This window comes from Hylobates moloch, unplaced genomic scaffold (genome assembly GCF_009828535.3).
Source record: "Hylobates moloch isolate HMO894 unplaced genomic scaffold, HMol_V3 SCAFFOLD_19, whole genome shotgun sequence".
Classification (NCBI taxonomy): domain Eukaryota; kingdom Metazoa; phylum Chordata; class Mammalia; order Primates; family Hylobatidae; genus Hylobates; species Hylobates moloch.
In genome coordinates this window covers 28,174,385-28,189,374 of record NW_026652294.1, presented here as the reverse complement: position 1 = coordinate 28,189,374, position 14,990 = coordinate 28,174,385, and the positions used below count along the sequence as shown (strand labels likewise).

Here is a 14,990-nt window from a genome sequence, read left to right as displayed (position 1 = left end):
TTAACTTGGCATCCTTGTGTGAGGGGACGATTGATTGGTGGAGATTTCTATTCTGCCACCTTGCTCTGCCTCTCCTGCTTATATCGGATTTTGGCCATTCTGTATGTAGTGGTATTTCATTGTTGAGCACATTTTGCAATATGCTAAGCATATTTTTGTGTGCTTGTTTGCTATCTGGGTATCTTCTTGGGTGAAGTGTCCAGATCTTTTGCCCATTTTAAAGTTGGGCTGTTTGCTTTTTATTGTTGAGTTCTTTTTAAATTTTAGAGAGCAGTTCTTTATCAGGTATGTCTTCTGCAATTATTTTCTCCCACTCTATGGCTTGATTTTGGTTCTCTTGATGCTTATAATATTTAAAATATCTTCAGCATCTGCAGTTTCACCTCCCTTCATTATTACAGTTGGATTTCAATCCTTGGGAGTTTATCTATTTGTCATTCAACAAACATTATTCAGCTCCTACTATAGACAGGTCCTGTTTCTGAATGCTGGAGATACACCAACTGCAGAACAGGCAAAGATGCTTACTCTCAAGCCTCCATTATTAGCCTTGTCTAAAAGTAAACTTTTGGTTTTTTTCAGTCAATTCCATTATTTGTGTTTTCTTTTCTACTCCAATAATTTTTGTTTCTGTATTTATTATTTTCATTGTCTTTTTAAACCTTTTTCTCATTGGTCCATCATTTTCTGCAGATGAGTTATAATTTCCCATTATACTTGTGGATAGGTCAGTATTTCCTCATCATTGTATCCATTTTTGCCTTGTTTATGCTGAGGTTAGGTTATGTTGTTATATCTATGCAGGTCCATGACTGAGTGAAGTGCTTTTGGTCATATGAAACACCCTCTTTGTCCTTGTTAAAGCTTTTCAAGTGTGATTTGGGGGAATACAGATATTCCAACCACATTTGGGGAGGTGGGTAGTGTTTCCCCCATATTTTTTCCATCCTTCCATTTCAAACAACATTTTTAGTCTTGGTGTATCTCTCATCAATAGTATGTTGTTGGCTTTTATGGAGTTTTTAAAAGTATAATGTATCTCCTTTTGAATATGTGAGTGTAAATTATCTATCATGATCATATCTGAACTTGCTTGGGCCCTGGTAATTAATACTTCATATTTACCACACTTTTTCTTTGCTTTTTTTCCTACCTCTTTTCTTGCCTTCTCAACTTTGTTCCTGCTTTTTCTTTTTCCCCTCTCCTGGAAGTTACACACTCAATTTCCAACGTTCTCTTTAAATTTCTAAATAATTTATCCAACTTGTACTTTCTAAGACATTCCAAAGAAAACCAGATGAGCAGACCTGCAGCCACTGTTGCAAGCCACTCTGGGGTGGGGAGGGCTGCAGTGATTTTGCTGACTCCTGTATTCGGCAATAATGACTGAAGAATCCCACTACTAAAAATCTATTATGGAAAAAGTACCCACAAATATAGACATTTATCACAGCACCATTTGCTACAGGAAAAAAATAGCAGCAACTTGATGTATAATAAAGGAATAAATTATGTTAATCCACACAACTGCATATTATGCAGTCATTAAAATCACATTTTTGAAGAATTGTAATGATATGAGAAAATGCTTATGATCATAGCATCACACGAAATCCCACGTCAGTCTCTTTCTGTCTCTTTTGGTTGCAGCAGGAAGGAAACAGATGCTCCACCACAATGCGAGTTTTGAGGGAGCCCAGGTATGCAGCTCTGTGCGCAGCAGGGAAGGACCATTACCCAGAGACGCAGACACACCCATGAGGAGGGCTAGGACAGACCACGCCCAGTGTGGGGGAGGATGCAGAGAAACGAGAACCACCGACCTGCCGGTGGAAATGGAGGCTGGAAAAGGTGCTTTGTAAAATTGTTTGTCATGATCTATTAGAGGGAAGGATGCATGCCCTATGGCTCTGCAATTCCACTTCTAGGGGAAAGAAAACCACAGAACAGGGGGCACGTGTCCACCGAGAGACAGGCACGCAGATATTCAGAGGGGCATTGTTTATAATGGCCCCAAACTGGACAGGATCCAAATGTCCAGCAGGGGTAGAAGGGACAAATTGCAATCTATCCATGTCATGGAAAACCTTACAGCAATGGAAAAGAAGAAACCACACTTAATACCACACAGATATTCCCACAAACAGAAAGTTGAAGCCAGGCGTGGTGGCTCACGCCTGTAATCCCAGCACTTTGGGAGGCTGAGGCAGGCAGATCACAAGGTCAGGAGATTGAGACCATCCTGGCTAACATGGTGAAACCCCGTCCCTACTAAAAATACTAAAAAATTAGCCAGGCGTGGTGGCAGCCACCTGTAGTCCCAGCTACTCGGGAGGCTGAAGCAGGAGAATGGTGTGAACCTGGGAGGCGGAGCTTGCCGTGAGCTCAGATTGCACCACTGCACTCCAGCCTGGGCGACAGAGCGAGACTCCATCTCAAAAACAAAACAAAACAAAACAAAAAAAACCAGAAAGTTGAGCAAGAAGAGTTGTTCCCAAGAGTATATATTGTATAATTCCATTCATATAATAAAAGTGTACAAATAAGCAGAACTAAAGGATGGTTTGGAAGTCAGCGGTGTACCATGCTTGGGAGGAGGGAGCACACAGGGAGATGCAGTGTGGGCCATGTTCTATTTCTCGACCAGGGTTGTGGTTACATGGTGTTTGAGACCATTCTCACGCTGCTAATAAGGACATACCTGAGACTGGGTAATTTATAAAGAAGAGAGGTTTAATCGACTCACAGTTCCACGTGGCTGGGGAGGCCTTACCATCAAGGCAGAAGGCAAGGAGGCACGTCATGTCTTACATGGATGGCGGCAGGAGAGAATGGGGGCCAAGCGAAAGGGGCTTCCCCTTACAAAACCATCCTATCTCGTGAGACTGATTCACTACCATGAGAACAGTGTGGGGGAAACCGTCGCCATGATTCAATTATCTCCCACCAGGTCCCTTCCACAATACGTGGAAATTACAAGAGTTACAGTTCAAGATGAGAACTGGGTGGGGACACATCCAAACCATATCACATGGGGTGTCTGCTTTGTGATGATTCTCCGAGAGCTAGGTTTGTGTTGTGTCTGCCACTTCACAGCTTAAATGTAAAAACAGCAACAACGAAAAATCACTGTAAAATATTCAGAAAAAAATACAGGCTAAAAGAGAGAGGGTATTTGTTTTGTATTGCTGCATAACAGATGATCACAGACACAGCTCAAGGTCACGCTTGGTGGAGGCAAGTGGCTGGTGACTGATTTTCATTTCTGTAACTATCGGTGATGTGAATTTCTCATCGGTCACTTGCACCACTTTTGTGAAGTGCCCATTTTCTGTGCTGTGCCCATTTTTATCGATTTCCAGGAACTCCATGTGCGAGGAATCTGAATCTGCATTGCCTAGATGAACCAGTGTGTCGTTCACACTCGTCTTTGGTGAAGGTTGGGTCTTAGTCGTCCCTGCCATTTGCTTTGGTAGCGCAGACTACGGATATATATCGTTAGTCTTTTTCTATCTTGTTTTTGCCACTGGCATCATGGTAAGAAAGCCTTTTACCATTCCCAATGACAAAAATAGCCACGTATTTTTGAGTAGTTGGGGATAATTTTTATATTTACATCCACTTATCTGGAAGTTGAATATAATTTTTTTTCCTAAAAGAATAATCAGGCAGGGCGCGATGGCTCACACCTATAATCCCAGCACTTTGGGAGGCCGAGGTGTGCAGATCACTTGAGGTCAGGAGTTCGAGACCAGCCTGGCCAACATGGTGAAACCCCATCTCTACTAAAAATACTAAAAAACTTAGCTGGGTGTCATAGCGGGCACCTGTAATCCCAGCTGCTCGGGAGGCTGAGGTATTAGAATCACTTGAACCCGGGAGGCAGAGGTTGCAGTGAGCTGAGATCACACCACTGCACTCCAGCCTGGGCTACAGAGCAAGACCCTGTCTCAAGAAATAAAAAAATAAAATAACCAGCCTCATCTTGTCAACAAAATGGACTCCGGCTAGGTCGCTCACACAGGACCACGTAAGTGGCCGTGTGTGCTCCTGAGTGGAGGCCATCCTGTGCTGGGGACCCTCCGTGCCGAGGAGCTGCAGGGCGGGTGTGGAAAGGCCTCACAGCTGAGTGGGGCCCACCCCAAGCAGCCCGCAATCCCGCAGAGCAAAGTGCAGCGCCAGAGGGAAGCCAAGGGGCTGGGGCTGAGAGAGGAGAGGAACGGTGGGGTGGACAGGGGCCGGGGAGGCCCCAGGGAGGTCCACACCCCGAGGGGTCTGAGTCTCTGGCAAACTCCCCAGGACTGCGGCCAAGAGCAGATCACTGGGGCCACAGGACCGATGAGGAGCCTCCAGCTCTGGAGGACGGCACGGAGGCTGGTGTGCTGCAGCTTCTGACGGCGCCTGTCATTCTCCAGCCTGTCCCCATGTCCTCAGTGGAGTGGCTCTGCTCAAACACAGACGGGATCCCTCCCATTTCCATCCATCAGTGACAGCACACAGAAGCGTCCCAACTACTAGTTCTTCCAAAAGCACAAACCACAGAGACTCTCCATCTCCTACTCCCCAGGACCCCAGTGCTCCCCAGCGCGTCTGACCTTGCCAAGGGCACAGTAGGCCGAGCCTCTTCCCGGGACGGGGCAGCGTGAGGTGCACGGGACAGCAGCCACCACAGGTCAGGAACTGATCTCAGGGCCCCTGGGCTCGGGCCACCCACAGGGGCAGAGTGTGCACAGGCTGTGAAGACCTCAAGTTGGGGCCAAGGAGCCAACTGCTGAGCTGCAAACTCCGGGGAAACCGTGAAGGCGAATGGCAGTTGCTGGGCTGTGACCTGGAGTCAGGAGCTGAACACCTGGTGGCTGCTGGGGACAGCCAGTCTCCGCCCTGCAGCCCACAACCCTGCAGACCACAGCCAGGCATCAGTGAGGTCAGCCCACGTACCGGGCCACTGGGCCCAGGAAGGCAGCCCTGCCTGGCTCAGCCCTGCACTGGGTCGCTGCGGAGAGAGGTGAAGGGGCTACTTCCACTTTGTGGAGCCACCAGCCCACCCATAGGGACAGGAGCACACCCCACAGCCGGTCAGTAGAGCAGCATAAGGCAGTGGAAAGCCAAGTGCTTCCAAGGGAGGGTCCCGAGGGTGGGGCACCCAGGGGGCTGTGGGATACCTGAGGGTGGGGCAGCCAGGGGGATGTGGGGTACCTGAGGGTGGGGCACCCAGGGGGGTGTGGGGTACCTGAGGGTGGGGCACCCAGACGGGGTTACTCAGAGGGGTGTGGCGAACCTGGAAAGCTGCCCTGAGAAACTGAGGCCCTTTGAAGGGCCTTGTTTCAGTAACACAGGGCAAGGAGGGTGTTTCAGTGTGTGGGTGGGGGTGAGGCAAGTGTATCCCAGGAGAGGCGGGGGCGGACCCCTGGTGCCTACCCTGGAACAGCCCTTTTCACAGCAGGTGCTTGGCAGATGTGGCCCAAGGGGAGGCCCCTTGTTCAGGAGCCTGGCAGGGGCCAGCCTGGACCCCACACTCCCACGTTCCAGCCAGTACAGAGCCGGGCTTCGGGGGTCAGACTGGTTTCTGAGTCTTGCCCCGCCTGGGCAAGTGGCATCCCTGCACCACCTGCATGCTGCAGCCCCATCTCCCTGAGAGGTCCCGCAGGTGGCAGCGAGACCACGGGTGCTGCTGTGCCTCCGCTGGTGCGCTGCAATGGCCCTGAGCTCAGACTCTGGGCAGGGCTGGGCCAGGGTGCCCCTGTCCTTGATGGGCAAGTCCTCGAATCACAGGCCGAGGCCGCAGCTTTGTCACTGATCTTTATTCCATGTTTTTAGCACATCGCATCCAGACAGCACACCCCAAACATTCCAGATGGATCTGCTCAGACTCAAGGCCCGCGGCCAACACCCCTCACGTTCAGTCTTGGTGTTTACATATATGAGGAAATGCACACAGGGCTGAACTCCGTGGAGCTTCCTGCTTAAAACATAAACCACCTCAAGAAGCAGGTCAGTTGTGTCCGCAACCTTCTGGCCACACAGCATGATCTAAGCTAGAGAAGGGGATCCTCCCAGGGCTGATTTCGGCAAAGCCACATGGGGCTTCCTGCACACGGCCAAGGGGCAGCTCTTCTTGTGACAGAATCCCCTCCCCATCTAGAAAAGGAGGCGGCAGGAGGAGGAGGCATGGCTGGTCTGAGGAACCCCTGACCCTGGGGTGGGTACAGGGAAGGCAGGGGTAAGGCGTGCCCGCATCTGATCTGAAGCAAGCCCATCCCTTTGCTGGTTTGGGAGCATCTGACGTTTGCACAGCATTTTGTGCTAATTTCCATGCTGTGTGTGATGACCCTGGATTTTTAAAACAGAAGCAGAAACACACACATCACTTATGTCTGTATGTCCCACAGTCTCCGGCAGTGTCCCAGGGCCTGGGAGAGGACACGGCTGCTCCTGAGGGACAGAGGAGAGTCTGAGAAGTCAGTCACCTGTGGGTCGCTGAGGACATGAGCCGGTCCTGGGCTCAGGGATCAGAGAGGCTGTGGCTGTGGCCCTGCCGATATTCCAGTGGCCATGCAGCCTGTGACACACCGAGGGAATGGGGAGCCAGTCCCAAGGCCCCTGGAGCCACAGTCACAGCCCTAGCAGGGTGCTCGGCAGGGGCCAGGTCTGGGCCCTTCCACACTTAGAGCCCCAAGGAACCAGTCCACAGTGGAACCAGTCCAGGGCAGAACCAGTATACAGCGGGAACTGGTCTACAGGGGGAACCAGTCCACAGCGGGAACCAGTCCACAGCAGAACAGGTCCATGGTGGGAACTGGTCCATGATGGAACCAGTCCATGACGGAACCAGTCACACCTCCCCCACACCAGGCAGATCTGGACAAGGACAGGAAGTCCCAGGGAGCCTCCAAAAGCTCATTCCGCTTCCGGGCTGCGGTGAGAAGAGCACTGTGGTTCAGGGCTTTGATGACAGGGCCAAGACCCCCTGCCCATCTGCCAGCCCAATGTGGCCCGACAGCCTGGGTGGGCCTCCAGGAGCTCTGAGGCCAGCACCTACCTGCATGGCGGGGTCACTTGGCCCTGGACCTCAGGGAGGTGGGGGGTTCTCTCTCATAAGAGAGGTTCGAGGTGGAAAGTAAGGCGATGGCAAGGCCTCCCTCTGCTCCCAGCCTTTGGTCCCATGGCCTCCCAGGCACTCGGCGGGCTCACAGCTCGCACTCCAGCCTTCAGCTTCCCAGCCAGGTTTAAAGCAAGCAAGCAGGAAACCACACGGAGGGAAGGGGCCAGCAGCAGTGAAATACGGCTGCGAGGGGACCTCATGGCACAGAGACCCCGGGTCAGCGCAATGTCTCGGTCTAGATTTTGTCTACATTTTATTCTTTCACTCAACAGAATAGAAGTTTTGCATTTCAGAGTAGGTATGAGATGGCCACTACCTCGTTCCGGCCCTGGCACCCAGACGGCAGGACTCTCAAGAGGATCAGCCTCCTAGGCTGCCCCGGACTGGGGGTGGCAGGAGGCAGTCATTTGGCAAGGACACCGCAGGGAGAGGGAGAGGGGACCCCTGACCTGCCTCTGGCCACCGAAGCCGGAGCCCTCCCCTGGCTCTTTGGTATCTCAGAAAACAGAGGCTGTCCCTGTCTTTGTCTGCCCTAGACCAGGTCTGGGGCCCATCCTCGCCAGCTCCCCTGGAGGGTGGGGCCACCTCGCAAGGGCTTTTAGCAGTCGGGGACCAGCTCACAAGGGCCTACCACCGGCCGGGCAGCTGGGGCACACCACCCGGGACAGTGAGGCCAGCTGCGGGTGGGCCCAGGCTCATTTCTTGTAGTGATTAGGGGCGTCAGCGAAGGCAAACTTGAGGCGGTAGGCTTCGGCCAGCAACAGGCTAATCTCCTCGTCATCCCAGTGGGCTGTGGGCAGGTTCTGGAGGAAGAGCAGCAGCTCCTGGGGAGAAAGAGACAAGCCCAGGTCAGAGGAGGTGACCCACAGTGGAGGGTGGGTGACCCAGGAAAACTCGCCCAGCCGGCAGGTGCTCCCTCCTCAGCCCCAACAGGGCCCCAGGCCTCACCCCACAGCCCCCACCCCATCCCAGCTGCCAGGTGGCAGGGCCGCTGCACAGCTCCCACCCCATCCCAGCTGCCAGGCGGGAGGGCCACTGCACAGCCCCCACCCCATCCCAGCTGCCAGGCGGGAGGGCCACTGCACAGCCCCCACCCCATCCCAGCTGCCAGGCGGGAGGGCCGCTGCACAGCTCCCACCCCATCCCAGCTGCCAGGTGGCAGGGCCGCTGCACAGCTCCCACCCCATCCCAGCTGCCAGGTGGCAGGGCCGCTGCACAGCTCCCACCCCATCCCAGCTGCCAGGCGGGAGGGCCGCTGCACAGCTCCAAGTCTGGCATCTGAGATGTCATGGCAGGGGCCGCCCAACGCTTCATTTAACGGAATCCCCTGCCCCTCGGTGGGAGACCCAGCTCTCGGGGCCCTGCTGCAGCTTTGCAGCCTCTGCCCAGGAGCTTCCCACTCCCTCAAAGCCTGTATCAGCCCAGGAAGTACCGAGGCACCCCTGGAACTGCCACTAAGCACAGATTTCTGTGCATCAGGAGACCCCTTCGGGCACCAGCACCGTCAGCAGGTGAAGCCCACACATGTGGGGATCACAGAACGGAGCCGGCTCAGGCCCACCCCGGGAGCCCAGGAGCACAGCAAAGCGCCAACTGGCCCCTCCTCCATGCCCGCCTCACACCAGTGGGTTGGGGTACGGGGCTCCACCAAACCCAGCTTCAGGTCCAGGTCCAACCTGGTGCCCTGGAACAATGCCTCCACCCTGAGGCCCAGCTTCCTCCTCTGCAAAATGGGGCCACCATTTATTTATTTATTGCTTTCTAATATGCTTATTTGCCTGAGACTGAGATTTAAAAATTAGTTCCAGTTAGAACCAAAGAAGGCCTTTCTGTGGAAGTGACATTTGATCAGACTCTTAAAATTCAGGTAGGATTCTCATAGGTAGAGATAGGAGGTAAAAGGTTTTACATAAAGGTGGATGATATGCATGTAAGTAGGAAAATAGGCAACTACAGGGAATAATAACAGTTATAAGTCATTTAGTGTGGGTAAAGTCATCTTACATGTGTATGTTTAAAATCTCGCCTCCTCTACCCTTCATTCTCCCATTCTACTTCCCAGTCACAGCATTTATTGCATTGAATTCACAGAGTACAAATTTTTATTGACTGTGGTAAATTACTGTCAGGGCTGCCGGACAGACTGGGAAAACACACATATGGCCAGCAGGACAGCCAGCACTGGGTGGGCACACAGTGGGCTCACTGGGCATGCTGCGTGGACACACCAGGCGGGCACACTGGTGTCACTGGCACTCTGGGTGAGCACACTGGCTCACTGGGAGTGTTGGGTAGGCACACTGGGCTCACCGAGCACACTGGGCAGGTGCACTGGGCTCACTGGGAGTGCTGGGCAGGCTCCCCTGGCCTGCAGCTGGGCTGTGTCTCAGATGGGCTATGGGGGCACTGAGTCCCACCCCCAAAAGACACATGGGGGACTGTCTCCAGAGCTCATGGTCTGGAAGCCGGGATGTGGACACTGAGGAGATGGAGACTGACCTACGTCCACTGAGGCCACGATGGGAAAGGAAAAGCACAGGCCCTTGGGGGACCCCCCCACAACCATCGCCCGAGAGCCCCGCCCTCCCACATGACCACGCCCACATCCACAGCCGCTGGCGGCCCACCAAGGACAGGGCAGGTCTCCGGGGACCCCAACACACAGGGGGCTTGGCAGAAGTAGGGATCAGAGAGGGCTCAGGGGCCAGGACAGCCTCCTGCGGTGGGGGTTCTCAGAAGAGAAACAGGGGACCACCAGGTCCGGGCCAGCCCAAGCCCAGGCTCTGTCATGAAGCTGGGCAGACTCCCTGAGGGAGGGGTCTACACTGCTCGGATGGCCCTGTGGGCTCTGGTCCTCAAGAATTTGCCCCCAGGGGGCCACCTGCAGGCTCCCCGGCTTCTCCTACCTCCCACCCCAAACAGAAGTGGGATCCAGGAAGTCAGGAAGGTGGCTGAGGAGCCCTAAGGGTGCTGGAACTGCCCTTCCCCACTCCTAGCAGGTGACAAGGGACAGGGAGGGCCACAGGCTCAGGATGCCCATGTCGCCTGCCTCGAGAAAACACAGCCCAGCAAGACTGGCATGGAGGGGAATGGGGGGTAGCTGGGCTCTGCAGTTCACATCCTGTCTCCCTGTCCAGGTGGTCTTGGGCAGTGGGCCTGGCTCTCCAAGCCACACTCTCCTTCATCTGGAGATAAGGATGGCAAGCTCTCTGCACGGGCACAGCCAGGATGAGCTGAGCTGTGCAGGCACAGAGCCTGCACAGATGACCAGGGCTCACATCCTGGCTGTGAAGGAGGCTGCGGTCTGCGTGTTGCCCCACCCTCACTGAGGCAGGCCCCCGGCCATCCCGGAGCTGCACTCTCCATTCCCGAATCAGGAAGATTACACACCAGGACTGTCGTCTCTCCATTCCCATATCAGGAGGGTTACACACCAGGACCGTCCTCTCTCTGGTCCTGCATCAGGAGGGTTACACACCAGGACTGTCCTCTCTCTGGTCCTGCATCAGGAGGGTTACACACCAGGACTGTCTTCCAATTGCTGTTTCGCAGGTGCTGGGCTTCCACCCCCACTTCTTCAATTCCATTTCCTTTCGCATTTTGGATACTTTCAGTGGGCCTTTAAATTGAATTCAGGGAGCAAATTTCACTGGCTAAAAGTCCCTGGGGACATATCAACATCAATCTGCTGTCTTTCACCATTAGATGCAACTTACACGGATGCCAATCCAATTCTGAGCAGGTCATAAATAAATACCTTTGGTTTTATTTTTAATCCACTTCGCTTCATATTATCATGACCTCGCTCCTTGCAAGGTGAGAAGCAGCATCCTCCCATTACGGTAACTCACTGACTCTACTGCACACTCAATTTCAGAATCTAATTTAGTCCCCCAGGTTCACTGGATGGAGGGAGAATAGAAATGCCCAGTTCTTTGCAGCCTGCAATGCTAAAGAAGGAAAAATCTATCTGGGTGACCTTTACGGGAGGTGAAGAACACAGCCAAACACGTCCTTAAATACAGATTTCTTTTTTAAAAAGGCTTGTCTTATTTATGCACTAGGCCTGTCTGGGAAACATGGCACATTTATTAGCCAAGAGCTGTTCTGCATCACCCACACCAGGCAGGAGGTGGGGCCACCACAGGCGAAGCCATCTCTCGGTCACATTCAGGGACACGGCTCTCCCAGCAATGACGGCGCTGCCTGTCCAGGACGGCAGGTGGAGAGAGGCCTGCCCAGGGCCCGGCCCAGAAAACTATAGATGGCACTTGCATTTTTATTCTTAACTTTTCCATAAACAATGGCCACACCTGTGGATCTAAAAGTTGAAGGAAGGCTCTGCTCATGACACTGATGCCGTAGAAGTCAAGGTCGCGTCAGGTCTCTGCAATCCATCCCTCCCCCGGTCCCTGGGGCATCACCATCTCAACAAAGCCACAGCCAGAGGGCAGCATGGAGTGCACCCCACCTTTCTCCATCGGCCTGTGTGCCGAGAATCCTTCCAGTGGACACCGAATGTCTGCAAGGGCCCTGTGTAAAGGCCGTGGGGTCTGTGGTCAGTGAGGGATCAAAAGCAACACAATCAGACTCTTGCTGCTTGGCCTTGAGGCTGACGGTTCTCAGGCCTGACCACACATCCATCAGCACCCAAGGAGCTCGAAAAAATGCCCCATTGTCCTGGCCCCAGCCCAAGCAACCAACCTGGGACCTGGGAGTGGGGCCTGGGGAGAGGGATGTGTTGGTCCTCAGGATGGTGGGCAACCTGGGTGTGCCCTGGACACTCTCGGACACATCATGAGAGTGGAGAGAGTTGCTCCCGCTTTCCACCAGGTGGCCCCTGTTGAAGTTGAGGGCCGGCAGGGGGTGAGGGGGCCCTACCCACACCACCCAGGCAGAAGTGGAGCCCTGACTCACACACCACCATGCAGGCAAAGGCATCTCTCTAAAACCTCAGTGAGTGGGACACAGGGTGGAGGTGGGAAGCCAAGCTGGGATGTTTCCAACAGTTGCCCCCATGGACCACACAGCAGTGGACCACACTTAGACAGAAGCCGCCATGCCGCTCACTCCTGCCCCAGGCGGGTTCCAACAGGCGAGGCTCCCGATGCCGAAGACCAGGCGAGGCTCCCAATGCTGAGGCTCCCAATGCCAAAGACCAGGTGAGGCTCCCGATGCTGAAGAGCAAGCGAGGCTCCCAACGATGAACAGCAGATATCGCCATGGCTTTGGCTACTTCTTACCAAAAGGGTTTTATTTTTCCTGAGTCAAACGAATCCTAGTGCCATCCGTGGAGGACACTGACCTCCCCTGCGTGCCAGGCCTTCCCAGGAAGGGTGAGACGGTGACAAGCCCATGTCCTAGGGCCCCAGGCTCCAGAACAGTGGGTGGGTGGGTGGATGACTGCAGACCCTGGGTTCCCTCGAGACCCTGAGCTCTGCATGGCCGGCCCAGGGCTGAGGCTCACGTGAGAATGGGCAGCAGGGAGGGAAGCAAGATCACTGGATTAGATGCGGGAGTGCTGGGCCCGAGCCCGCCCCCAGTGCTGCCTGACCCCACGAGCACTGCAGATGTGTCCCTCCTGTTCTCCCAGCATCTCCACCACTACATCAACAGGTCTGTGTGTCCCTATATCCCCAAAACTGAGCCCACAGCACTTTGCTGGGCAGTGAACATTGCAGAGTCCAGCGAAGCAATTAAAAGCACATTTGAACATGCCCCACGGCCACGTTCAAATCCCAGCCCTGCATTTATTAGCTACACAACCCTTGGCAAGTCTCATAACCCTCCGTGCCTCAGTTTCCTCACCTGTAAAATGGGATAATAATAGTGATAGCAACAGGAGACAGACAAGTTCCTAGACAGACAGGGACGGGTCCCCAGTGAAACCTGACCTTCAGGCCAAGGACACTTTCAGAGCCTGAACACCAAACTGCCAGTTCTGGATAGAGTCCACGACTGGAGTGAGAACTTCCATCCCCGTCTTACCCACTCTCTTTCAACTGGTTCCTTCTGAAGGATGCCCTTTATCCAATCGAATGATGCTTTTTCCAAGCCCACCCACGGACCAATCAGCATGCACTCCCCCATTCAAAGCCCACAAAAACCCTGGACTTACCCTCACAGATGGCTACCCTGCTTTCAGGTCTCTTCTTGCAGCTGAGAGCTTTCTTTCTGTTCCTCAGTAAAATTCTACTCTGCCTTACTCTCTGGTGTCCACATACCTTATTCCTCTTGGCTGTGGGACAAGAACCCAGAACTTGCCAAACTGCGAGAGCAAAAGAGCTGTAATGCTTGCTGAGCTCTGGGCGGCAGGAGTAAAAGAGCTGTAACCCTCCCTCCCACTTGCCGAGCTATGCGAGCAGAGAGGCTGCTGGGTGCCGCTCCTTCCCACTTGCTGAACCGCTGGAGTGAAAAAGCCAGAACAATAATAACTCCTTTATTGGGTTGTTGAATGTGTGCAAAGTGCCTTCGGCAATGCTTGAATGGCTGGCTACACCTTCCACAACGGGGCTTCCAGTGCCCACGATGAGCCAGGCACATGAAGGTTCCCCGCTGTGCACATGCGTGGGTGCTACCTTTCTGTGTATATATGCAAATTCAAGGTCATGCATTTGCATGAAGAACTCCAAAAGGACCATCAGCCAAAGACGAACGTGGTCATCGTTGGGAGAAAATGTGATGATTTATTTTTTACTTATCCATAAATTCTAATCTTTTCAAAATAAACATGCATTAGCTGTATACTAAAAATAATTTTTAAAATAAAAGAAGTGTAGGGTCTGCTCTGAGATCATGCTGGATCCTCCTTGTCTGGCTGCGTAGCTGCCAGGACAGTGCCCCGCCTGGTGCTGGAGCTCTGTTTACAGGGGTAGGGAGAAGGCCAGGTGCCGTGAGGCATCCCCACACTGCAGCCAGAGCACCTGGAGCACCAGCTCCCACCTGTACCCCGGCCCCTCTCCTCCAGCAAATGGGCCTGAGGTCCAGGCCTTTCGTGCCAGACCTTCTCACAGGCACTGCAGGTGTTCATTGGGTGACCACATGCCCAGGGCTGCCCCATGCCAGGCACCACTCCAGGCACTGAGGACACTCAGCCCACAGCCCTGCAGGGCGTACATGTATGAGCGTGTGTGCCGGCAGGTCAGGCAACAGACGGAGAAATGAACAAGGGACAGCGTCCAGCACTACGCAGAGAAGCCTAATGGAACCATGGGACGCAGGCTACCGCAGACATCACCTTCAAGGGCCATAAGTGGTGCGTCTGAAACAGGGCGGGTCTGTGCAGAACGCACTCTAGACTTCGAATGTTTATTAAGAACAAAAGAATGTAAACTATTTCTTTTATAATTTTTATATTGATTCTAGGTTCAAATGATAGTATTTTGGATGTGCTGGTTAAATATTTTATTAAAATTAATGACACCTGCCTCTTTCTTTGTTTTTACGTTTCTATGTGGCTGGTGACGTATTCCTTCTGGACAGCACTGTTCTGGGTATAAATCCTGCCTCCCTCCTCCGCCTGCTCCAGGCCAGGGTCTGCTGGCAGCACTGACCAGTGCTTCCCTCCCCTGGACCCTCTGTGCACACTGAATGTACTGGAAGGCTCCCCCAGGCAGCAGGAAGGGCTGCGTGTGCAGTGGCAAGACTCGTCAACACCTGCTCCCAGGCACAGCAGAGAGCAGACAGAGGTCTGCTTAAAAGCTATTCAAGTCAGAAGTTTACAACTTGCCAACATGCAAAGATGAATAAATTAATCACGATGGGGCTAAAAGGCCCATTTGCCTACTCTTGTTATTTTCTTCCCCTAACCGAGAAAGATGAAATAGGACTCACCACGGTGACATGCGAGGCGGGGAGCAGGGTTAATTGGTTTAATTTGCTTTTCCAC

At 53.5% G+C, this 14,990-nt stretch overlaps 1 protein-coding gene across 1 annotated transcript in view; it reads right to left on the bottom strand.

Moving 5' to 3' along the window:
• Positions 1-7,332: 7,332 nt before the first annotated feature.
• Positions 7,333-14,990, bottom strand: part of TBC1D22A (TBC1 domain family member 22A) — a 399,512-nt gene continuing 391,854 nt past the window's right edge. The window contains exon 15 of the mRNA XM_032139761.2: positions 7,333-7,926. Coding sequence (XP_031995652.1) covers positions 7,798-7,926 — 129 coding nt within the window. The 3' untranslated portion in view covers positions 7,333-7,797. The remainder of the gene's footprint in view (positions 7,927-14,990) is intronic.